The following is a 24039-nucleotide window of genomic DNA, read 5'->3' as shown; positions in this document are numbered from 1 at the left end:
TAACAGGATACCTAACCCTTTTATAGCTAAAGAGAACTGATAGAGTTTGATTAATTCTTTTTTTTTTAAACATCTGTTTATTTAGTAAAGCTTTACAATATACATCAACCATGCAGACTAACATTTCAGTCTAGTTATTTGCAAATAGACAGCAACTTGAACCCCGCACCCCCCCCCCCCCCCAGGTATCTCTTATATATGAAGACCTCCCCATCTGCAGTATCAGCACTGTAGACCTTTAGTATACCATCATCATCTTGACAGACCCCGCCACTCTACATAGGCGGACCATGTTTTACGATATCTCACCATACCCCCACGCCTCAAAGCAGTAAGTTTGTCCATTATGCAACAGTAGTCCACTTTAGCTAGCACTTGATCCACAGTAGGTATCGTCTGCTATTTCCAGTGTTTAGCAATTAAAGTCCTGGCAGCCGTAACAATGTAGGCTAACAGTCCCGAGCAAGGAGCTCTGCTCACTCCTAATGAAGTATTCAGCAGACATAAGCCAGGGTCAAACACCACCTCTATCCCCAGACCACTGTGCAGTTTATGCTGTAGATCCATCCAGAACTGCTGAATCAGTGGGCAGTCCCACCACACATGCTAGAAGGTGCCTGTTGCCCCACAATTTCGCCAACAGGCTGCCGACCCCTTTTTAAATATACGAGCCAGCCGGCTAGGGGTCAGGTACCACTGATACAGCATTTTATGACCATTTTCCAGCAAGGGAGTAGCCACAGAGAATGTCAATAAGCGTTTGAATATTCTTTTCCAGTCCCCCTTCTCATATGATCTACCCAACAGAGCCTCACATTTTTTAATACATTTGGACAAGGGTTGGGTCTTATGTAACAAGGCTCTATAAATAAGTGATATCCCCCCCACGCCCTTCTCCTGATCTTATAGCTAGTTCAAGCTCCGTGGGCTCTAGAGACAGGTCCTCCATCGCTTTTTTCTGAATGAGTTTGATTAATTCTGATACTTTTTCTTTTTCTGAAGCTGAGTGACTGATCAGTAAAAATTTAATTTTTTTCTGCATTTAGCTTAAGCTTGTGTATTTTCATCCAAGAGTCTAGAGTGTCAATAATATTGTGAAGTAAGACTGAATAAGATGCAACTGTCAAAATAATAGGGACCGGCATAACTATAAAACTAGTTTCTCCAGCATATAACCTAGTGAATACATATAGACATTGAAAAGGAGAAGGGGACAAGGGAGAACCCTGCGGGACACCACTAAGGTTGCTCCACTTTTCTGAAAAATTTCCATCTAACCCTATAATATCGAAATTTCAAGAAACCTGAGAACCATTTATATACCTTCTCGGTAACTCCCACACTTTCCAGTTTTTGCAATAGAATTTCCTGATCCACCAAGTCAAATACACTTGATAGATCAAACTGCAGCACCAAGGCTGTATTCTCACAGACCTCAGTATTCTGCATGGCTTTCAAATCTAACAAGAAGCCCACATGGGAGGAATGGGTAGACCTGTAAATATTCACTGACTCATGGGCCCCATGTTGACTGCTATTTCTAGACATAAGTCATGGTAGAAGCCCAGTGAGAGGAGGAGCAGCCCTGTTTCTGTGATCCTATCTAGTGATGATGTGGCCCCATTTGGGATCCCAAACCATAGTATGGAAACAATTGGTCCAATAATTTGTATCATTTAAAATATGAATTGTAAATTATTTACTTGGGAATGCCTCAGTCTCCCCTCCCCCCACATACAAATAATTCCCTTGAAGCTCCATGAGCAGCCATGTTATCAAGAGGTTCACCTATGACCTCATATTTCCTGGATGTGATTGGTCCATCTTGATAGTGATGTCATAAATGAACCAGCTGAATCCTATGCCCTTCAAAGTGAATTGTGAGACTGCTCTGAACACATTTGTCCCTAGGAGGTAATACTAGAGAACCAAGTGAAATCTACAACAAAGATAATGTTCCACTCAATGTGGAAACTCAAACGCGTGAAACCATTCTTCCTGAGGGAAACATTTCGTAACTTGATACAATCAATGGTACTAAGCCATGTAGATTACTGCAATGGAATTTATGCGGGATGCAAAGAACAAATCAAAAAGAAACTTCAGACCGCTCAAAACACGGCAGCCAGGCTTATATTTGGAAAAACGCAATTCAAAAGCGCCAAACCCCTCCAAGAAAAACTGCGCTGGCTCCCAATCAAAGAACGAATTGCTTTTAAAATCTGCACCCTGGTTCATAAAATTATCTACGGCGAAGCCCCAGGATACATGACAGACCTCTTAGACCTACCAGCCAGAAACACAACAAGATCAACACGAACATACTTAAATCTCCACTACCCAAGCTGCAAAGGACTCAAATACAAATCAACTTATGCATCCAGTTTTTCCTATATAAGCACACAACTATGGAACGCATTACCAAAAGCCGTGAAAACAACGTACGACCACCTAAACTTCCGGAAATCACTAAAAACTAACCTGTTCAAAATGGCATACCCTACCGACCCAACTTAAATGCCTGTACCCTGCAACACAACGAAACCAAAGCTTGCAATGGACATATAATAACTCTTCCTTTCTATGATTCCCTAATGTGTCTGTTACACATGAACCTTATTCCACCACAACATCACTTTGTATTTGTTCATACCGGAATTGGCGAACGCCTCTACGGTACTATGTAAGCCACATTGAGCCTGCAAATAGGTTGGAAAATGTGGGATACAAATGTAACAAATAAATAAAATAAAAATAACAGTTCTTTAATGTAAAAAAAAAAATAATCTTCCCAGTTAATCTGCCTAACAAGTGGCGGATATTATTTGCTGGGTATATTCTTGAAATACTGAGGGACTTTGGTGAGAAGGGATAGAATACCTTTCATGTTTCCAGTGAAGTGTGTTGTATAGGAAGTGACCGATTGGGCCTTCTTCCTTCTCACGCCCCACAAATAAATATCTCATGCCTTAGGACCCAGTAAGCAGGGCCAGAAGAGCCAGCACAGGATTTTGAGAGTGTGTCTTAAGGGGCAGTGTGTCCAAAAGTGCAAAGCTAATCCATTTGGAGACAGTGCCCCCATAAGAACTGCAATCTCACCTTTTTAATTCTTTTTTTTTTTTTCTTTCCCAAAAGAAGGGCAGAAGAAACAAGGTAGCAGTGAGGGAAGCAACCTTGTCCTAGATAGAGATTACAGCCTCAAAGGCTTGTTTCTTGCAGGGAAAGAAGAAGAAGGAGAGATTAAATTGTACCTGACACAGCCATGATGAAACTGACTCAGCTCTGGCGCATCAATCACCAGGACGTTGAGGAAGAATGAGTAATTCACAGCTATGAGGGGGTGTGCATCACCTGCTCTGGGTCTTCCTTTCCTCACTTTCTTTTTTCTTTCTCTCTTTTGGAATTTTATTTTTATTTTATGTCAGGAAATGATTATTTTTGCTCTTCACGTTCTGTACGCTCTTTGTATGGAGAGAGTATTAATTCAGAGGATTGCTATGAATTATATTGTCACTGGTATTTATATGTGTGAATGAAATTAAAATGAACAGGGTTTTTTTTCATTAACATTTTTTTGTGTGAAAGAAGGTTATATTGACTAATTGTAATTAGCAAATTGAATATAATTCAGTAAAAGAAAAACTCTGTTAGATTAACATTAGGGTTCTAATATAAAGACATTAAAGTCAGGAAACCCAGACCCCTCAAGCCTCTCCCCTTTTTTGTCATTGAATAATAAATGTGTCACTTTAGAGTGGGTACAATGGCAGAGACCCTTTATGCAAACTTTAAATTTTACTTGCTTTTCTTGGTACAATTAAAGCTACAACAGAGTTTTGGAAATGAAGGGGCCCTTTTACTAAGGTGCACTGAAAAATGGGCTGCGCTAGTGTAGGCGCGTGTTTTGAACAAGCGTAGATCCGTTTTTCAGCCTTTTTAAAATTTTTGCCAAAAATGGATGTGCAGTAAACTAAAATTGGTGTGCATATACTTTGGGTCTGAGACCTTACCGCCACCCATTGACTTAGCAGTAAGGTCTCACACGGTAACCATGCAAAAATCATCTACACGCGTAGAATGACGATTACCGCCAGGTTTCCGCTGCGCATAGGAAAATAAAAATTGCCGGGCGGTAACTCCAAATTGACGCATGTTGGGCTCGCATAGGTGCTTACGTGGCTTAGTAAAAGGGCCCCCTCAGCCCTTTAAGCCATTGTCTGGACCCCTTTGGCAAGTGTGAAAACGTCTGTCTTTGTCAAGGAATCCACTGCATAAGCACACCATTACAGCAGGACTATGCTCTTGTCTATCTCTCCTCAGTGGCTCAAGAACAAGAAAAAAAAACCTTGGGTCTAAGGAGGCCATTTTACCTAATGACATCTGCTAGTAGTGTGTCTTTCAATAATTCTTATAGAGCTTTCAGTTAAGAAATCATGAATGTGCGAGAGAGTTCTTGATCCACTTTTTGCCTTGAACTGTTCTCCAGTCTGATTTAAATTCAGCAGTAATAAAGAGAGGAAGAGGAGAAACCTGAGGGCAGAAAGTTGAGCGGCACCTGTGTTGGTGGAGCTGTTTGAGGGCCAAAGGAGAGGGAGGATGTCAAGCTGGGGCCAATGTGATGGCAACACAACTCTCCCAGTGATGTTAAGACATGCAGGCATCTTCAGATAGCAACTGCTGACAGCTGTGGCACATTAAGAGACAGGAAGAGAAGGAGGCACTTGAGAGCAGAAAGTTTGGTTGTTCTTGTGCTGGTGTGGCTATTTGGGGGCCAAAGTTGATCAAGGCCCAGTGTGATGGTAGCACCACCCTCCCAATGATGTCATCAAGATGTGCCAGCATCTTAGATCAAAACTGCTGTCTTACGCAGCACATTGAGAGAGACGGCAAGAAAGGAGGCACATGAAGGCAGAGAGTTTGGTGGCATCTGTACTGGTGGGGCCGTTTGGGGGCTGAACGGAAGGGGGGAAGTCAAGTTGGACTCAAGCAGTGGTAGCACCATCCTCCTCACAGCAATGCTATGAAGTCATGTTGGCATCCTAGATTAAAGCTGCTGACTTTTGCAGCATGTTGAGAATGAGAAAGAGAAGACACCTGAGGACAGAGTTTGGCAGTGTCTGTGCTTGAAGAGCTTGAAGTCAAGCTGTATTCTGCTCAATCATAAAATTCTATTCCAATCACAATATTTAAAACATGCACAATGTTCTATGAATGTATATAATACAAGACAACATTATAAGAACCATGTTAGTTTTCAATGACTGTTACTTCATCCTGTTAAGCAGGTGACTATCATTTGATCATAGAAAGCATGTTGTTTGCCCAGTCTAATATAAAGACCTTTCTCCGAGGACAAGCAGGCTGCTTGTTCTCACTGATGGGTGACGTCCACGGCAGCCCCTCCAATCGGAAACTTCACTAGCAAAGTCCTTTGCTAGCCCTCGCGCGCCCGCGCGCACCGCGCATGCGCGGCCGTCTTCCCGCCCGAAACCGGCTCGAGCCGGCCAGTCTTCTTTTGTCCGCACTCGGTACGGTCGTGTTTTCGCCGTGTCGAGCCCCGGAAAGTCGACCTCGCGCGTCCAATTTGTTTTGAACGTGTTTTTTTCCTTCGGGAAAGCTTTGTCCTAGTCGGGAAGTGCTCCGGAAACCCCCCGCCGGGTTTCGTGTAAATCCTCCCCGTACTTCCAGCTTTTTTGCCCCGGTAAGTTTTCTTTCGTCGTCGGGGTAGGCCTCTTTTCGGCCTCGGTCGAGATTTTTTCTCCCTCTAAATTTGGTGCTTCAAATTTCGCCATTTCGGCTTTTGATTTCGCCGGCGTGATTTTTCCGCCCATGACATCGAAGCCTTCCAGCGGCTTCAAGAAGTGCACCCAGTGCGCCCGGGTTATCTCGCTCACTGATCGACACTCGTCGTGTCTTCAGTGTCTGGGGGCCGAGCACCGCCCTCAGAACTGCAGTCTGTGTTCCCTGCTTCAAAGGCGGACTCAGGTAGCGAGACTAGCCCAGTGGAACGTGTTGTTCTCGGGCTCTTCGTCGGCATCGGCACCGGGATCTTCGAGTGCATCGACGTCGTCAGCGTCCAGACCATCTTCCTCGGCCGCCCCTGCATCGAGTGCATCGAGGCATCGGGCCTCTGCATCGGCGCCGAGACATCGGATAGCTGCATCGACGTCGGTGGTACCAGGACCTCGTCTGCTGATGTCGTCGGACGGTGGTGCATCGGGTGGAGTGCAGGTGAGGGCTGTCCATTCCCCTGCTGGTGGCGGTGAGCCCTCGGGTGGGTCTCCGCCTACCCTGAGGGCTCCTGCGGTACAGCCCCCCCGAGATCGACCTTCTTCAGTCTCGGCCCCGAGGAAGCGACGGATGGATTCGACGTCCTCCTCGTCGGTGCCGGGGAGCTCCGGTGACATGCTTCGGAAGAAATCGAAGAAGCATCGACACCGGTCTCCTCCCCGTGTCGGCACCGAGAGCTCTGGGTCGCCGAGGGATTCGGCACCCAGCAGGCATCGGCACCGAGAGGACCGCTCACCCTCTGTTCAGGAGGTGTCGATGCGCTCCGCTCTGGACAGCCCGGAACAGCCTCCACGCCCGGAACAGGTACTGACGTCGACGCCTGCATCGACCTCTCAGCCTTTCTCTGCAGCCGCTCTAAACGAGAGCCTCCGGGCCGTTCTCCCAGAGATTCTGGGAGAGCTGTTGCGCCCTACCCCTCCGGTACCGGCGGTGCTTGCGCCACCGGTACCGTCGAGCGTGGCGCCAGCTGGCCCATCGCCCAGGTTGAGGTCCCCGACGTCGGTACCGCGTGCGGTACCGACCGCGGCCACCTCCCAGGAAGGCTCCCCGACTACGTCGGCGGAGGGAGCTTCGCCGATGCGGGCGAGGGAGTCTACCTCTCGACGCCCCCATCGTGGACGGGGTTCCACGGAGTCGAGCAGGGCGAGGTTGCAGACACAGGTCCGTGAACTTGTGTCTGACACCGAGGGTGAGGCCTCGTGGGAGGAAGAGGAAGATCCCAGATATTTCTCTGACGAGGAGTCTGAGGGTCTTCCGTCTGATCCCACTCCCTCTCCTGAGAGACAGCTTTCTCCTCCCGAGAGTCTGTCTTTTGCCTCCTTTGTCCGGGAGATGTCTACGGCCATCCCCTTCCCGGTGGTTGTGGAGGACGAGCCCAGGGCTGAAATGTTTGAGCTCCTGGACTATCCTTCTCCACCTAAGGAAGCGTCCACTGTTCCCTTGCACCATGTCCTGAAGAAGACATTGCTTGCGAACTGGACCAAGCCATTAACTAATCCCCACATTCCCAAGAAGATCGAGTCCCAGTACCGGATCCATGGGGACCCAGAGCTGATGCGCACTCAGTTGCCTCATGACTCTGGAGTTGTGGATTTGGCCCTAAAGAAGGCTAAGAGTTCTAGGGAACATGCTTCGGCGCCCCCGAGCAAGGACGCTAGAACCTTAGACTCCTTTGGGAGGAAGGCCTACCATTCCTCTATGCTCGTGTCCAAGATCCAGTCTTACCAGCTCTACACGAGCATACACATGCGGAATAATGTGCGGCAGTTGGCGGGCTTGGTTGATGCTCTTCCCCCTGAGCAAGCCAAGCCTTTTCAGGAGGTGGTCAGGCAGCTGAAGGCGTGCAGAAAATTCCTGGCCAGAGGAGTTTATGACACTTTTGATGTTGCGTCCAGGGCCGCTGCTCAAGGTGTGGTGATGCGCAGGCTCTCATGGCTGCGTGCCGCCGACCTGGAGAATAGAATCCAGCAGCGGATTGCGGACTTGCCTTGCCGTGCGGATAACATTTTTGGCGAAAAAGTCGAGCAGGTGGTAGAGTCTCTCCACCAGCGGGACACCGCATTCGACAAGTTCGCCCGCCGGCAGCCTTCAGCTTCTACCTCTACAGGTAGACGATTTTTCGGGGGAAGGAAGACTGTTCCCTATACTTCTGGCAAGCGTAGGTACAATCCTCCTTCCCGACAGCCTGCGGCCCAGGCTAAGCCCCAGCGCGCTCGCTCTCGTCAGCAGCGTGCGAATCAGCAAGGCCCCGCGGCTCCCCAGCAAAAGCAAGGGGCGAGCTTTTGACTGGCTCCAGCAGAGCATAGCCGACATCCAAGTGTCAGTGCCGGGCGACCTGCCTGTCGGAGGGAGGTTGAAAGCTTTTCACCAAAGGTGGCCTCTCATAACCTCCGATCAGTGGGTTCTCCAAATAGTCCGGCAAGGATACACCCTCAATTTGGCCTCTCAACCTCCAAATTGTCCACCGGGAGCTCAGTCCTACAGCTTCCAGCACAAGCAGGTACTTGCAGAGGAACTCTCCGCCCTTCTCAGCGCCAATGCGGTCGAGCCCGTGCCATCCGGGCAAGAAGGGCTGGGGTTCTATTCCAGGTAATTCCTTGTGGAAAAGAAAACAGGGGGGATGCGTCCCATCCTAGACCTAAGGGCCCTGAACAAATATCTCGTAAAAGAAAAGTTCAGGATGCTTTCCCTGGGCACCCTTCTCCCCATGATTCAGCAAAACGATTGGCTATGCTCTCTGGACTTGAAGGATGCCTACACACACATCCCGATACTGCCAGCTCACAGACAGTATCTGCGATTTCAGCTGGGCGCACGCCACTTCCAGTACTGTGTGCTACCCTTTGGGCTCGCCTCTGCGCCCAGGGTGTTCACAAAGTGCCTAGCTGTGGTAGCAGCGGCGCTTCGCAGGCTGGGAGTGCACGTGTTCCCATATCTCGACGATTGGCTGGTGAAGAACACATCCGAGGCAGGAGCCCTGCAGTCCATGCAGATGACTATTCGCCTCCTGGAGCTACTGGGGTTTGTGATAAATTACCCAAAGTCCCATCTTCTCCCAGTGCAGAAACTCGAATTCATCGGAGCCCTGCTGGATTCTCGGACGGCTCGCGCCTATCTCCCAGAGGCGAGGGCCAACAACTTGTTGTCCCTCGTCTCGCGGGTGCGAGCGTCCCAGCAGATCACAGCTCGGCAGATGTTGAGATTGCTGGGCCACATGGCTTCCACAGTTCATGTGACTCCCATGGCCCGCCTTCACATGAGATCTGCTCAATGGACCCTAGCCTCCCAGTGGTATCAGGCCGCCGGGGGTCTAGAGGACGTGATCCACCTGTCCACGAGTTTTCTCGAATCCCTGTATTGGTGGACGATTTGCTCCAATTTGACTCTGGGACGTCCCTTCCAAATTCCTCAGCCTCAAAAAGTGCTGACCACGGATGCGTCTCTCCTGGGATGGGGAGCTCATGTCGATGGGCTTCACACCCAAGGAAGGTGGTCCCTCCAAGAAAGCGATCTACAGATCAATCTTCTGGAGTTGCGAGCGATCTGGAACGCTCTGAAGGCTTTCAGAGATCGGCTGTCCCACCAAATTATCCAGATTCAGACAGACAATCAGGTTGCCATGTACTATGTCAACAAGCAGGGGGGCACCGGATCTCGCCCCCTGTGTCAGGAAGCCGTCAGCATGTGGCTCTGGGCTCGCCGTCAAGGCATGGTGCTCCAAGCCACATATCTGGCAGGCGTAAACAACAGTCTGGCCGACAGGTTGAGCAGGATTATGCAACCTCACGAGTGGTCGCTCAATTCCCGTGTGGTGCGACAGATCTTCCAGGCGTGGGGCACCCCCCTGGTGGATCTCTTCGCATCTCAAGTGAACCACAAGGTCCCTCAGTTCTGTTCCAGGCTTCAGGCCCACGGCAGACTGGCGTCGGATGCCTTCCTCCTGGATTGGGGGGAAGGTCTGCTGTATGCTTATCCTCCCATTCCTCTGGTGGGGAAGACTTTGTTGAAACTCAAGCAAGACCGAGGCACCATGATTCTGATTGCTCCCTTTTGGCCGCGTCAGATCTGGTTCCCTCTTCTTCTGGAGTTATCCTCCGAAGAACCGTGGAGATTGGAGTGTTTTCCGACCCTCATCACGCAGGACGAAGGGGCTCTTCTGCATCCCAACCTCCAGTCCCTGGCTCTCACGGCCTGGATGTTGAGGGCGTAGACTTTGCCTCTTTGGGTCTGCCAGAGGGTGTCTCCCGCATCTTGCTTGCTTCCAGGAAAGACTCCACTAAGAGAAGTTACTTCTTTCATTGGAGGAGGTTTGCCGTCTGGTGTGACAGCAAGGCCCTAGATCCTCGCTCTTGTCCTACACAGACCCTGCTTGAATACCTTCTCCACTTGTCTGAGTCTGGTCTGAAGACCAACTCCGTAAGGGTTCACCTTAGTGCAATCAGTGCATACCATTACCAAGTGGAGGGTAAGCCGATCTCAGGACAGCCTTTAGTTGTTCGCTTCATGAGAGGTTTGCTTTTGTCAAAGCCCCCTGTCAAGCCTCCTACAGTGTCATGGGATCTCAATGTCGTTCTCACCCAGCTGATGAAACCTCCTTTCGAGCCACTGAATTCCTGCCATCCGAAGTACTTGACCTGGAAGGTCATTTTCTTGGTGGCAGTTACCTCGGCTCGTAGAGTCAGTGAGCTTCAGGCCCTGGTAGCCCAGGCCCCTTACACCAAATTTCATCACAACAGAGTAGTCCTCCGCACTCACCCTAAGTTTCTGCCAAAGGTTGTGTCGGAGTTCCATCTGAACCAGTCAATTGTCTTGCCAACATTCTTTCCCCGTCCTCATTCCTGCCCTGCTGAACGTCAGCTGCACACATTGGACTGCAAGAGAGCATTGGCCTTCTATCTGGAGCGGACACAGCCCCACAGACAGTCCGCCCAATTGTTTGTTTCTTTTGATCCCAACAAGAGGGGAGTGGCTGTAGGGAAACGCACCATATCCAATTGGCTAGCAGATTGCATTTCCTTCACTTACGCCCAGGCTGGGCTGGCTCTTGAGGGTCATGTCACGGCTCATAATGTTAGAGCCATGGCAGCGTCGGTAGCCCACTTGAAGTCAGCCACCATGGAGGAAATTTGCAAAGCTGCGACGTGGTCATCTGTCCACACATTCACATCTCATTACTGACTGCAGCAGGATACCCGACGTGACAGTCGGTTCGGGCAGTCAGTTCTTCAGAACCTGTTTGGGCTTTAGGATCCAACTCCACCCCCCGAGGGCCCTGTTTGTTCTGTTCCAGGCTACACTCTCAGTTAGTTGGTAAATTTTTTAGGTCAATCTCAGTTATGTCCTCGCCGTTGCGAGGCCCAATTGACCAATGTTGTTGTTTTGAGTGAGCCTGGGGGCTAGGGATACCCCATCAGTGAGAACAAGCAGCCTGCTTGTCCTCGGAGAAAGCGAATGCTACATACCTGTAGAAGGTATTCTCCGAGGACAGCAGGCTGATTGTTCTCACAAACCCGCCCGCCTCCCCTTTGGAGTTGTGTCTTCCCTTGAAGTGTATTGTCTTGCTACATACTGGACTGGCCGGCTCGAGCCGGTTTCGGGCGGGAAGACGGCCGCGCATGCGCGGTGCGCGCGGGCGCGCGAGGGCTAGCAAAGGACTTTGCTAGTGAAGTTTCCGATTGGAGGGGCTGCCGTGGACGTCACCCATCAGTGAGAACAATCAGCCTGCTGTCCTCGGAGAATACCTTCTACAGGTATGTAGCATTCGCTTTCTAAATAAGTAAGCTTTCAATCTTAGATAAAAACTGCTATCTGCCATGGCATGCAACTGAAGGGGCATGGCCAAAGAGGAAGGTTTAGCCCCTTTGGTGCCCCTGGATACTAGGAATTCTATCTTATTATTTACTTTATTTGTTGTATTTGTATCCCACATTTTCCCACCTATTTGCAGGCTCAATGTGGCTTACATAGTACAGTCTGAGGCGCTTGCCTAGTCGATGATAACAGATACAAGGTTATATAGTGATCATATAAGTGGAGGGTTTGGAAGGGTTGGAGATTGCGTGTTGTCCAGTACGATTATAGTCTTGTTATGTTGCTGGGTGAAGAGGTTTACGCTGGGTCGTTAGGGTATGCGTTTTGAAGAGTTTGGTTTTTAGTGATTTCCTGAAGTTCAGGTGGTTGTGGATTGTTTTCACAGGCCATTCCATAGTTTTGCGCTTGTGTAGCAGAAACCGGATGCGTAAGTTGTTTTGTATTTCAGTCCTTTGCAATTTGGGTAATGTAGGTTTAGGTAGGATCTTGATGGATCTGTCTTTGTTTCTTATTGGTAGATCTACAAGGTCTGTCATGTATCCTGGGACGTATCCTGTCATGTATGGTAAGACCTGTGTGTTGGATGGGGAAAAGGAAAGTTAAAAGCAAGGGGGTCATGCTGAAAGTGGTGAGTGGCCCTATGGATAAACATATTCATCTACAGTCGGGTTTGTCTACATCTGCTCTGTTGTCCTTTGCTCCGGACATTCTCTACTCTCAAAGGCATATTTGAGCTCTTTTAGTGGAACTACATTTTGGTGTCCATGAATTCCCTTAAGGACTCCCAATCCCTGACTTTAAAGGCAGGGCCTGGTTTGCCTTCTGGAGCTGCTGGTTTATCACTATGCACGCTTGTCAGGGATTCAAAAATCACTTTGCCAGTACCTGTTTCTTTTTTCTATGTTGGAAGAAGGTTTTGTGGAGCAGGGTACTGAACTTTCAAATGCAAACTTGATGGATACATGGAAATAATTTTACATACTGATTTACTTCTCCAAGACTTTATGAATTCTGCTGCTTATTTTTTCCAAAGGAATTGTAGCCAGAATAACAGAACACGATGATAGGCTCAGATGGAAGCTGCTGTTTGTAAAATGAACTCTAAATTGCATGTGCAGCAAGCGACTAATGTTGGCTGATATTAAAGATATTCATATATTACATTGTCAAGCAGAATATTTGGAAAATTTAATGTATGAATCTCAGATATCTTAATTTTCCAAAGACCCACTTATTGTCCCCTTGGGAATTGTTGAAAAAAATATTTTCTTGAGATTTTAAATATACCTGATTTAGATGTTATTGTTATTTCTGAGTTATATTATTTGTCTGTAAGGAAGATTGTCAAAAAGGCAAGATCCTTTGATAAATTCTGAAAATTGTGTTTCATCTTTTTTGGAGTCCTCATCAGATAATCTTCCTAATAGGGGCATCCCTTCTTGTTACATTTCTCAAAGAAGATTACTGTGTTGAAAACCTTTTTTCAAAAGAAGGATTTACCTTTATCAGCTGACATTTACTATGTTATGTTATATTGTGGGTAGAAATTAAATGTGTACCCTCTTGTTTCTGGTATGACTTGGGCTAGAAGAAAGCTTTTTTACAGTTTAGATCTAGAGTTCTAGCTGCTGGTGCAACTTTTTTCTTAAATTTCCTTGTAAGTGTGTTACATTTACTTTCAGGGAAATTATATTTTTGTGAATGCTATGCTGTTGGAGAATTTTCTGAAAGATAATGTCTTTAATTTTCTGATAGGTGATGGTTATGTTTTTTTGTTTTTTAATCATGGTTTATCACCACTTGATTTTCTCATCCTCTCTTTCCATGATGTGGGCTGAGTTTGCTACATTTCCAGATTGTCTTAATTTGATGGTCATTTCTGTTTGCTTTTTCTATATGCTTGGTTACTGAATTGACTTTGTTTCAGTATGGATAAACTGAAAAATGCTAATTAACAAAATTTATTCAGCAATAACCTCTTTACCAGTAAGAAGAGCAATCTGCTCCTACATTCACATTGGTTATTTTCTAAAAAGAAAATGAAAGGGAGGAGGATTGCCTGGTGCTGGAGTTCTGCTGCTACTGCTGGGGTTAAGAGGGGAGCCAGCTAGGGAATCCTGAGGCAATAACGGACGTTGAAGATTGCCTCATTGCGAAAGTCCTACCACATCGATGTCATCAGCCAGCTGCCATACGTTTGTCTACCATGGAGTGGCTGCAGACACTTAGACATGTGCCCAAGTCTGAAGAGGCCATGACCAAAGAGGAATTTGCCACTTTGATGGACACTATTGGTTTCTTCTATGATGGGACAGAAGAAAGGGAAGGTACTGGCCATACTTGAGGAAGCAGGAACATTGATAGGTCCTGTGGACCACATTTGAATGTTTCCCAGCATTTCTAAACTTTCTGCAGGTTCCGGGACTACTTTAGGTCCCATATTGAGAACTCATCCTCCTTTAGCTGGAGTCCAGCCTGCTGTGGACGAATTGCAGGGTGGTACTTCCCCTTTAGGTGGTGTTTTCCCTTTAAAAGGGCCTAATGTTGCTTCTGCTCCTGGATCTTTTGTGACAGTTCCTCTACGGCAGCCTAGTTGCTTTGACAATGAGAGCTGCAGAGATTGCCACTGTTGAGAATGATTCTAGGGAGGTCACTCTTAAGGACGTTTTAGGTCTGTACAAATATTGATCGACTGTGCTTTTGGTTGGAGCTATTCACCAGATGATGAAATTTTCTCAAGATACATGTTCTAAATTATAAGAATAGAATGTAACATTACTACACACAGAGAAAAAAATTGAGGAAGTAGAGACCCAAGTTCATGCAAGAACAAGCTGCTGGTGTGGCACAGTTAAGATACTTTGGGCTTGTGTAAACAAGTGAGAAATTTGGAAAATGTAGCTACAGCAAGGAACTTGAATTTTCCTAAAGCTCATCTTTTCTTGTCCGTGATATTGTTAAGGTCCTATTTTAAGGATGTTTTACAGCTCAACTCCAATTTAATAATTTCTAAATTATATTATGTCTGCTTCTTCTGTCCCGGAGGTTAACCAATCAGACGCAGCTCAGTAGAGTCCAATTTTCTAATTTAACAAATTTCCTGGAATCTTCACTGGATTTTATAACCTCTTGAGCTACCTGGTGGTCTCCTTTGGGACTGATATGGACAAGCTTTATATTCTTAAAGCATCCTTTTCAAAGAAGGATGTTCCTTATTGTGGTCAAAAGATAAATGTGTTTCTAGTGTGACACAGCTGAAGAGAGAGCTATTTTTGCAGCTGAAGAATCATGTTGGCAGTTGGTTCAACTTTTTTTGTGCATTTTCCATGCAAATGTTTAACTTCATACCAAGGTGACAATTATGTTAAATTGATCTTATTCAGCTGGAAACCTTTCTTTCAAATAAGTAGATATACATTTTCCTCCTTATTATTTATTCCTCTGGGCTCTGCTGCACATAACTCGAGCTAGGCTTTAATAAAAGACCCCCTATATTTGTAAAAGTGTTCATAAAAATAAGGGTAGCAGGTTTGGGGCCACCAGGAGGTGGGGGAAAGGATTCTGCCTTCTTTTTCAGCTGCAATAGGAAAAAAGAAGCTTTAATAGGTTCTGATTCTGTTTCTGGACCACAGGATCTGAGTCAGCAATCTGGTAGAAAATGAATCACTGTGTAACCTTTATTGGGATTTTCATGGTGGCATTTACTTTGCAACTTTCCAAGAGGAGAGAGAAGGTGGAACAATGTTATTTCTCAGTTCTATTTGGGTATGGAGGCCATGGGAAAATAAAATGACTTAACTGAGCTCACATGGAGAGAGAATTACTGGCAGAGCATGGATTACACCTTACATACTGGGACTCATGAGAGATGAGGCTGCACCTGACATGCTGCTACAGCAGATGGCAGTGTTCAATATAATGTGAAACTCTCCACTACCTCCAGAAGATTTGCAGGCTCTGAGACAGAAAGATTCTCAGGCTGTTGTATACTGAGAGATTGTGGGGTCCTTTTACAAAGCTGTGGTAAAAAGTGGCCTGCAGTAGTGTAGGTGCATCTTTTGGCAGTGTGCTAGGCCACTTTTTACCGCAGCTGGGGAAAAGGCCATTTTTTTAATGGACCGAGAAATGGGCGTGAGCAAAAATTAAAACTAGTACGAGCCTATTTACAGCCTGAGGCCTTACCGCCAGTCATTGACCTAGTGGTAAGGGCTCACGTGCTACCCACGTGGTAGCCATGCAGTGCGCACCAGTGTGGTTGCGCTGCTGAGTACCTGCTGGAATGCCCCCGTGGTAAAATATAGAAAAATATTTTCTACCACGGGATTTGACACACACCAAACTCGGAATTACTGCCTGGCACACACGCTACCCTGGAGGTAGTGCTGGTTTGGCACATGCTACCCGTTCGTTAGACCTCCCACGGCTTTGTAAAATGGCCCCTGTGTTTTTCTATTTCTAGACCAAGAGAGGCATTTCAGTGTCCGTGAACCCATGTTTGTAAATGCTGTGTTTCAAGGTGCTGCATTCCAGTTACAGGTTTTTGGATGACACCAAAATCTGCAATAGGGTAGATACCCAGGAATGTATGGATAACATGAGGAAGGATCTAGCAAAGCTGAAAGGAATAGCCTAAAATTTGGCAGCTTGGATTTAATGATAAAAAAATGTAGGGTCCTACATTTGGGTTGCAAAAATGAAAAGGAACAGTACAATTTAAGGGGCAAAGTACCTCTGTGCAGGAAAGAAAAGCTGGACTTGGAGGTGATTGTATCTGATCTTAAGGTGGCCAAAAACCAGAAGGAGTGGAGGAGTAGCCTAATGGTTAGTGCTGCAGGCTTTGATCCTGGCAACCTGGGTTCAATTCCCCTTGTGACCTTGGGCAAGTCAGTTAACCCTTCATTACCCCAGGTACAAAAAAACTTAGATTGTGAGCCCAGGTACCAGAGAAAGTACCTGCACACAATGTGTACAGTGCTGCTTATGTCTAGTAGCGCTATAGAAATGATTAATAGTAAATTGCGTAGATGAATAGGGAGAGGAATGGCCAGCAGGAAAAAGGAGGGATAGGGTCTTTACTGTATATAAGCCTCTGATGAGGCCTTATTTGGAGTACTGTGTACAGTTCTGGAGATTACACTTTCTAAAGGATAGAAACAGGACAGAATCTGTCCAGAGGGCAGCTACAAAAATGATCAGTGGTCTTCATCATAAAGCATATGGTGACAGACTTAAAGTCTGAGTATGTATACTTTAGAAAAAAGGGGGAAGAGAGGAGATATGATAGATTCTTAAATATCTGTAGTATAAATGTACAAAAGAGCAAAGCTCTGGAGTGAGAGGGCCTAGAATGAAAATGAAAGGGGATAGACCCTGCAGTGATCTAAAGAAATATTTTTTTACAGAAGGAGTGGTGGATTTGAGGAATAGCCTCCCAGTGGAGGCGATAGAGATAAGAATTATATCTGAATTCAAGAAAGTATGGAAACAAGAATGTAGGATCTCTAAGGGAGAGGAAGGGATTGTGGAGCTTATTAATTAGCATGTATATGCAGACTGTATGGTCTTCCTCTGTTTCTATCATGTACATTTGCACACTGCATTAATCCATCCTTTGTTGGAGATCATACATATACAAGACAGCTATCTCCTGTCTGTGCAAAGGGAGTATGTGTGTCAGTCATGTGTTATTTGTCCATCGTGGACTATGTCATGTATTATGTGTGTATATGTTCTGTGTATGTCAAACACAGAGCTATCCAATGCATGGACAGGTATATACAAGATAATTTCTGAAGTGGCACTCTGCACCAGAAGACAAATTAGGTAAATACTTTAATAATCCAAGCCTTGACCCTGTTCTAGTGCTCCCTGTATTACGTTGCTTGCTGATAGTGTCATATAAAACAGTGGTGCATGGCTATATATCACATGGGTGTTCGGTGGTGAATTTAACTCTCTGCCCTTAGTAACTAGGTCAGCCAGCCACCCGTCTTAATTTGCCCGTTGTGGCTGCCTAGGTGTGGGGATTCCCCTCTTGAAGACATTGTCACACAGAAGTAGCCACTTTAGCTAGTTTCAGTGGCATAGGTTGAGAAGTCTGCCCCTATGGGTGGTGCATTGTGGCAAGACTTGTACCCAGCCACTTTTAACTTCTGCCTGCAGTCAGTTTAATCTCTCTGCTACATGAGAATAATTTTATAAAGAAGGTACCTACACTTAGTCACTGAATACATGGATAAGCATTTAATGCATGTTATGTGCACACACAAAGGGTACATGTATGAATGCTAGTAAACCATATGTCTTTGATAGTGCGTAATTATAAGATAGCTGTGCACATAGGTGGAGGAGGCACACTCTTAGAGGTGAGTTCTATAAATTGTGCCTAAAAAAGTGGCACTGAAAGAACCTGCTTAAGCGCTATTCTATAAGCCATGCCTAAAGTTAGGCGCGGTTTATAGAATAACGCTTAAGCGCAGGGGTTGTTTGTAAATTTTATGTGCATCCATTTGCACCAATGAAAATGTGGCACAGATGCCCCGCCTAAATTTGCACACACAACCCCCTTATTCTATAATTGCGCATGTAATTCAAATCCACTCCCATGCTCTGCCCCGAAATGCCCATGACCCTCCCATTTCCATGGCCCATTTCCAGAATGCATATAAAATTTAGGTGTGTACTTGTTCATTTCAATTAGCGCCAATAATTGCTTGTTAAGCCAATTATTGGTGCTAATTGGCTTGTTCAATTAAATTGTGCGTGTAGATTGGACGCACACCCAAATTCACACGTGCAATTTTTGGCAACATTTATAGAATCAGGGGTTAATGTACATAGGGGCACTTTTACAGAGCAGCGGTAAGCCCAGTGCGGGCTTATTGCTTGATCTTCCGGGACTACTGCTGGCCCAATGCAGCCGCCAATGGTAGTCCCACCCTGAGCGCGCGCCATTTCCGGGGAAAAAGAAAACCCCGGAAATGGCTTGCTCGGCGATAACCCGGCAGTAATTGGGTATTGCCACATGCTGCCCAGTTACTGCCTGGTTAGTGGGGAAGCCCTTATGGCCACCTAAGTGGGTGGTGGTAAGAGCTCCCTGCCACATGGTCATGTGGTCAGAGTTCTCTTACCACATGGCCTTATGTGCTGGAGGCTTTTTTACCCGCTGTGGTAAAAAGGGCCCTGGTGTACAGGGAAAATAGCCCCTGCCGCTAACACAGGGCCCTTTTTCCTGCAGCTTGGTAAAAGGACCCCATAACCCTGTAACCTATAGAATACTATGTTACGCAAGGTATGAGTATTTGCAGCAGCCCTATGGCTGATATAAGTGCTTGCTCCTAAAATATAGGCATGAATCTGACTTATGCTGGTATTCTGTAAAGGAAAATAGGCGCCTACCTTCCTTTATAGAAAAGGTCCCTTCCAGGTGCCCAGTTAGAATTGCCCCTATGAGGGTATTTTAGAATAGTTTGCCTAGGTTGAGAGGTCAAGCAGGTACCTGTTTTATAAAGACACATAGCTGCCCCATGAATCTTTAAAAAAAATACAAGAACTACTGCAGAAATAATGCAGACATTGTGAGCACAAACCAACAAAAGCACAAGGAGCCTTCAAGAATGGGGACGTCAACTCAGTATTTTCTTGAATCAGATTCAATAAAATACTGAGTTGACGCCCTCATTCTTGAAGGCTCCTTGTGCTTTTGTCGGTTTGTTGCTCCTTCGAGTACGCTTTGGATTCCCTCTCTCACACCTTTTGACATTCTGAGCAGAGACATTATGCTTTGTCAGAAATGTGCGTATAAATCTGCATTCATACATTACGTGCATAAATTACAACTCCAACCCCGAGCACCCCTACTGTACAAGTGTTCATTGGCTTGTTCCGAGCATGACCTAATTTATAAGAACACATTTTACATACAAAAATAGTTTATCAAATTACCTTCACAAAATTCCAAGTGATGCCATTGGTGCTGCAGTTTTGTTTTTAACACCTTTCTCCGTGAAATGGTTATTCCTACTAGACCTGCTGCCTTAAAACAGGTGTATGTAGTATACAATAATCTCCACATTCAGCAAATCTATATACAAATGATGTCCCTCTCCCCAGATGAGGAAGTTACCTGTTCAGCAACAGACAAAAGATTTGAAATTGAGTCTCCTGATTGAAGCTCCTTGTACTGCACTGTGTAAATTGATGGACCTTATTAAGTTGTTCTAACTAGTGCGTCAAGAAGCATCATCATTAATGATCGATTATTTTAATTTTATTAAAACTGAAAACTGCTATTAATGAGATAAATATGTTCCATCTTTGCTTATACCCTATGCTGTCTATTAAAATGTTTTATTGAGTATTGTAAGTAGTATACTATGCCATACTTTGTATTGTTCTTTGAATATTTTTACTGCTGTAATTGCCTATTGCTCATGTTTGATTTATTCTTACTGTACACCACTTTAAGTGAATTCCTTCAAAAAGGTGGTAAATAAATCCTAATGAACAAATTTGCTTAGAGATTTGGTTTCTGAGAACAGTTGGGTGCTTTGAACGGTGGGTTTTGCATTCTTAGAAATCATTTCTCATTCTCTACAGAGATTGAGACCTTGAAACTGGCCCGTGCAACATTCAGCAAACTGCATGAGATCTGCTGCAGCTGGGTAAAGGATTTCCCATTGCTCAGGAAGCCACATCTGTACTATGAGACTTCAATCCACGCCATCAAAAACATGCGCCGTAAAATGGAGGACAAGCATGTCTGCATCCCCGACTTCAACATCCTCTTCAATCTGGAGGTAAGGGCTGTATGCTCCAGGCTCCAAGCACTGGAAGGATTATTTACTTTCTAGATCTCTCTTAATTAGTAGGGGAAACAAAATAACCTTTTTCATATTGTTATGGAGGAAAAAGTCCCAGGATGGTTCATTAGTTTTCCTTCCCTAGGGTAAATTTGCATCTCCAACCTACCTTCATGCCATCGTGAGATTTTATTAGCATAACTTTTATATAGAGGAAACTTAGCATCATAGACACTTTAGAAAAAGCTCTTCCAGTTCTCAAGAATCTTTGCAGCTCCTTCATATATGCATAAAAGTGTTCTAGCTGCTGTTAGTCTGCTTAGATATATGGAAAAGTTGTCAGAAAAACCTTTTTCGTTGGTTCAGTATATTTTTGATAAGCTGGGCTCCCCGTTAGTTGCAAAATAAGACACAAAGTTGTTGGAACGTACAAGCAGCTGACACAGTGAAGGGAGCACAGCCCTGAAAATTCATTCATAAATGTATTATATAGCAATAATGATTCACAGCAAATAAAGACCAAGACAGCTCAGCCAAGTGACCTAGTAGAAATATATCCCTTTTGGATGTACATAAACAAATTCCTAGATGGAACCCATCACCCACCTCCCTTTCCATAAACCTAGCCTCTCCGATTTGTACTGTTGCTTTATAGGGAAGGCCCATCGGGTTCAGTAGTACTCTGGGCAGTCCTACCACAGTGGAAGGCCACTTGGATGATCCAGCTGCACACTGGTGACCCCAAGCAGTTGCCTGCTTCTGAAAACAGCCCTGTTTTTAGGACAGTAATTCTCAACCTTTGCCCAGAGATTCATCCAGCCAGCAGGGCACCCAGAACCACTGTAATGAACATGCATGAGAGAGACTGGAGAATCCACTATAAGCAGATCTCTGCAGAAGCACCATCCATGCCCATTGCGGTAATCCTAGAAACCCAGCTGGCCAGGTGCATCCCCAGGAGAGGGCCAAGAAGCACTGTTTTTAGGGGACTAACTATGGTTCCATGTAATCAACAGCACTAGATGCTGTAATCTTCAACAATGTTACAGAGGAAATCTGTATACTATGGATGTGCCGATCAACTACACAGCATCAACAGCTTTCCGGCAGAAATGATTCACCTTGTTTAACATTTTACTACACATGGCACCATGATTGAAAAAAATTGTTTATCCATAAATAAAACAGGGCTGTCTTGCTAACTATGTACATTTCAAGAAATATTCTTTCCATTTGTAATTTTACAAACTTGCTTTAATTTTAATACATAAACAAGGGTTTCTAGGCCCATCCTGAGGGCATGCCCAGCCAGTGGGACTTTTGGGATATCTACAATAAATATGCATAAGAAAGATTTTCATACCAAGGAGGCAGTGCATGCAAATCTGTCTCATGCATATTCATTGTGGATAGCCTCAAAATCTAACTGGCTGGGTATGCCCTGAGTTAAGAAGCAGTGTACTACAGTAAGATAGATAACATTTACATATAGAGACTGCAAACATAGCAAAGGAAAATGTAAACTTGTCTTCAGGTGTACCATTTATCATTCAGCAAAATAATCAAATTGTGAATTATTGTAAATTGCAGATAAAAAATAAAAAAAAATCAAAAACAGGCTCCAATAAACTTAAGTCAAGAATCACTAACTGTTACTTAAGGTAAATCCAGAAAAAAAACTTTTAGGTTTAAAATTGGGTGATGGAAAAAGCCTCAGAATTTACGGAAGCAATAAAGAGTGTTTTTTAAACCACCATCATTCAATCATAGGCAAAAAAAAATCTTCCTCTATATTCACCCCACATCAAAACTTCTTTATATAAATAACATAAAAAATGTAAACTTAAATAAAAATTGAAGTCTTATCTGTATTTGTAATGACAGGAGTAACTGGCTCCCAATGGTGGCCCACATTTTGATTGCCTGTTTCAGGGAAGTCTGTTCTGCTGTTCTAGAAATACAGATAAAAATCAATGAATTAAAAGTGCAACGAAAGTGCATAACAGAACTTAACTCTTGATTTACTTAAAGAGACGCCCACATTCTATCAGCGTTCTCGGTGATCAAAAAATGTTAGCGAAAAATTTTTATACCCCTCCCCTTCAAACGACTTTATTGACATTTCCAAAAGAATCAAAGAAAATTCTGCCAATCAAATCTTGCATCTATCATCACAGAACTGCAGACTTATTTATTTTATCAGATCCGTTTAATTTACATATTGTATATACTCTTTTAATTTTCTTGATATTTAACTACTTTTATTATGCTGTATTTCTAAATATTTTACATTATGCCACCTCACTTAATGGGGATCATTTACCAAGTGTGCACCAGTATCATTATGTGTCACACGGCACGCTGCATGGAATGGACCTGCAGTAGATAATGTGAAGTAACAGCATTAGCATTCGCTATTAGCAAATGACCTGCTTAGAGCCATTTTGATAATTAGATGGGCACCAAAGCATAGGAGTTTTCCAAACTTCATGGTGAGGACTGCCTGTCCAGGCAGAAAACTAAACTTTGGAAATCCTTTCCTAGCTCCATATTTGGCAAACTTTGTTTTTAAAAGATTGTGAGAGCTGAAGGACAAGTTTCAGAGATTTTATCCTTCAAAACTAGGTGCAAATCTTGCCTAAAATCCTTGAAACCAAGCAGCAAAGAATAGTGGGCCTCCAAGTGTGAGTTTGTAGCCAGACTTTGGGGCTTGACACAGGTCGTGTTTCGGCGGTCAACTGCATCAGGGGTCATCCATCTCAGAAACACCAGGGTGGTGTCCTCTAGTCTTTCTGTGTCAGTGGGTAATGTCACCACACAAAAAAGTGAGAGCAATGTAGCCTGTCCTTTCAAAATGTTGAAAAAAAAAACTTCTGCCAAGGTTCAAGAGCCTGAAACGGAGAGTGTCTGTCACAGCGGTGGTTTAAAGTTACTATTTATTTTGCAAGCTTTCATGATGCAAACAAGCAGCAAATCACACTTTGGATAATTCAGGAAACAGGTGCAGTGTAAGCCACAGTCAAGCTTAATGATGTGACACTGCATGGAAGCCCATGGATCATTGTTGAATGGTGATTTCTTACCAATGTCTGTGGTTCATCATCAGAGTAACATTCATGGCAACACCCTCTGTAGATGCATCCTAATGGGATCCCTTATCTTTCAGGGGCAGCAGTAGAAGCAAAGACATCAGTGAAATAGTTTCTAATTAAAATATCTCCAGTTTTTCATATGGAAAATCAGTTATGTGTCACAACTTGTATAATGAGCAGTATAAGAATTAGGGGCACGTTTTCAACAAGAGTCACGTGTGGTCTCTGTTGGCCATTTTTACCTGCTACATCTGGATCATGATTAGTAGTTTATTTAATTATTTGGAATTTGCTCACACCTTTTTGAGTAGTAGCTGAAGGTGAGTTACAGGTACACTGGGTATCTCCCTGTCCTTGGAGGGCTCACAATCTAAGTTGGTACCTGAGGCAATGGAGGTTTAAGTGGCTTGCCCAAGATCACAAGGAGCAGCTGTGGGATTTGAACTGGCCACCTCTGGATGTTAAGGCTGGTGCTCTAATCACTAGGCCACTCCTCCAGTCTTCCACTATAGTTATCACAACTTCACAAGTTGGGACTGGAAGAT

The 24039-nt window shown here is 44.8% G+C and overlaps 1 protein-coding gene across 1 annotated transcript in view; it reads left to right on the top strand.

The window, feature by feature from the left end:
* Nucleotides 1-24039, top strand: part of PPM1E (protein phosphatase, Mg2+/Mn2+ dependent 1E) — a 243680-nt gene that overhangs the window by 188771 nt on the left and 30870 nt on the right. The window contains exon 3 of the mRNA XM_030186138.1: nt 20200-20399. Coding sequence (XP_030041998.1) covers nt 20200-20399 — 200 coding nt within the window. The remainder of the gene's footprint in view (nt 1-20199; nt 20400-24039) is intronic.

Source organism: Microcaecilia unicolor, chromosome 13 (assembly GCF_901765095.1).
Source record: "Microcaecilia unicolor chromosome 13, aMicUni1.1, whole genome shotgun sequence".
NCBI lineage: Eukaryota > Metazoa > Chordata > Amphibia > Gymnophiona > Siphonopidae > Microcaecilia > Microcaecilia unicolor.
The sequence above is the reverse complement of the archived record's forward strand: the minus strand, read 5'-3'. Positions and strand labels throughout refer to the sequence as shown.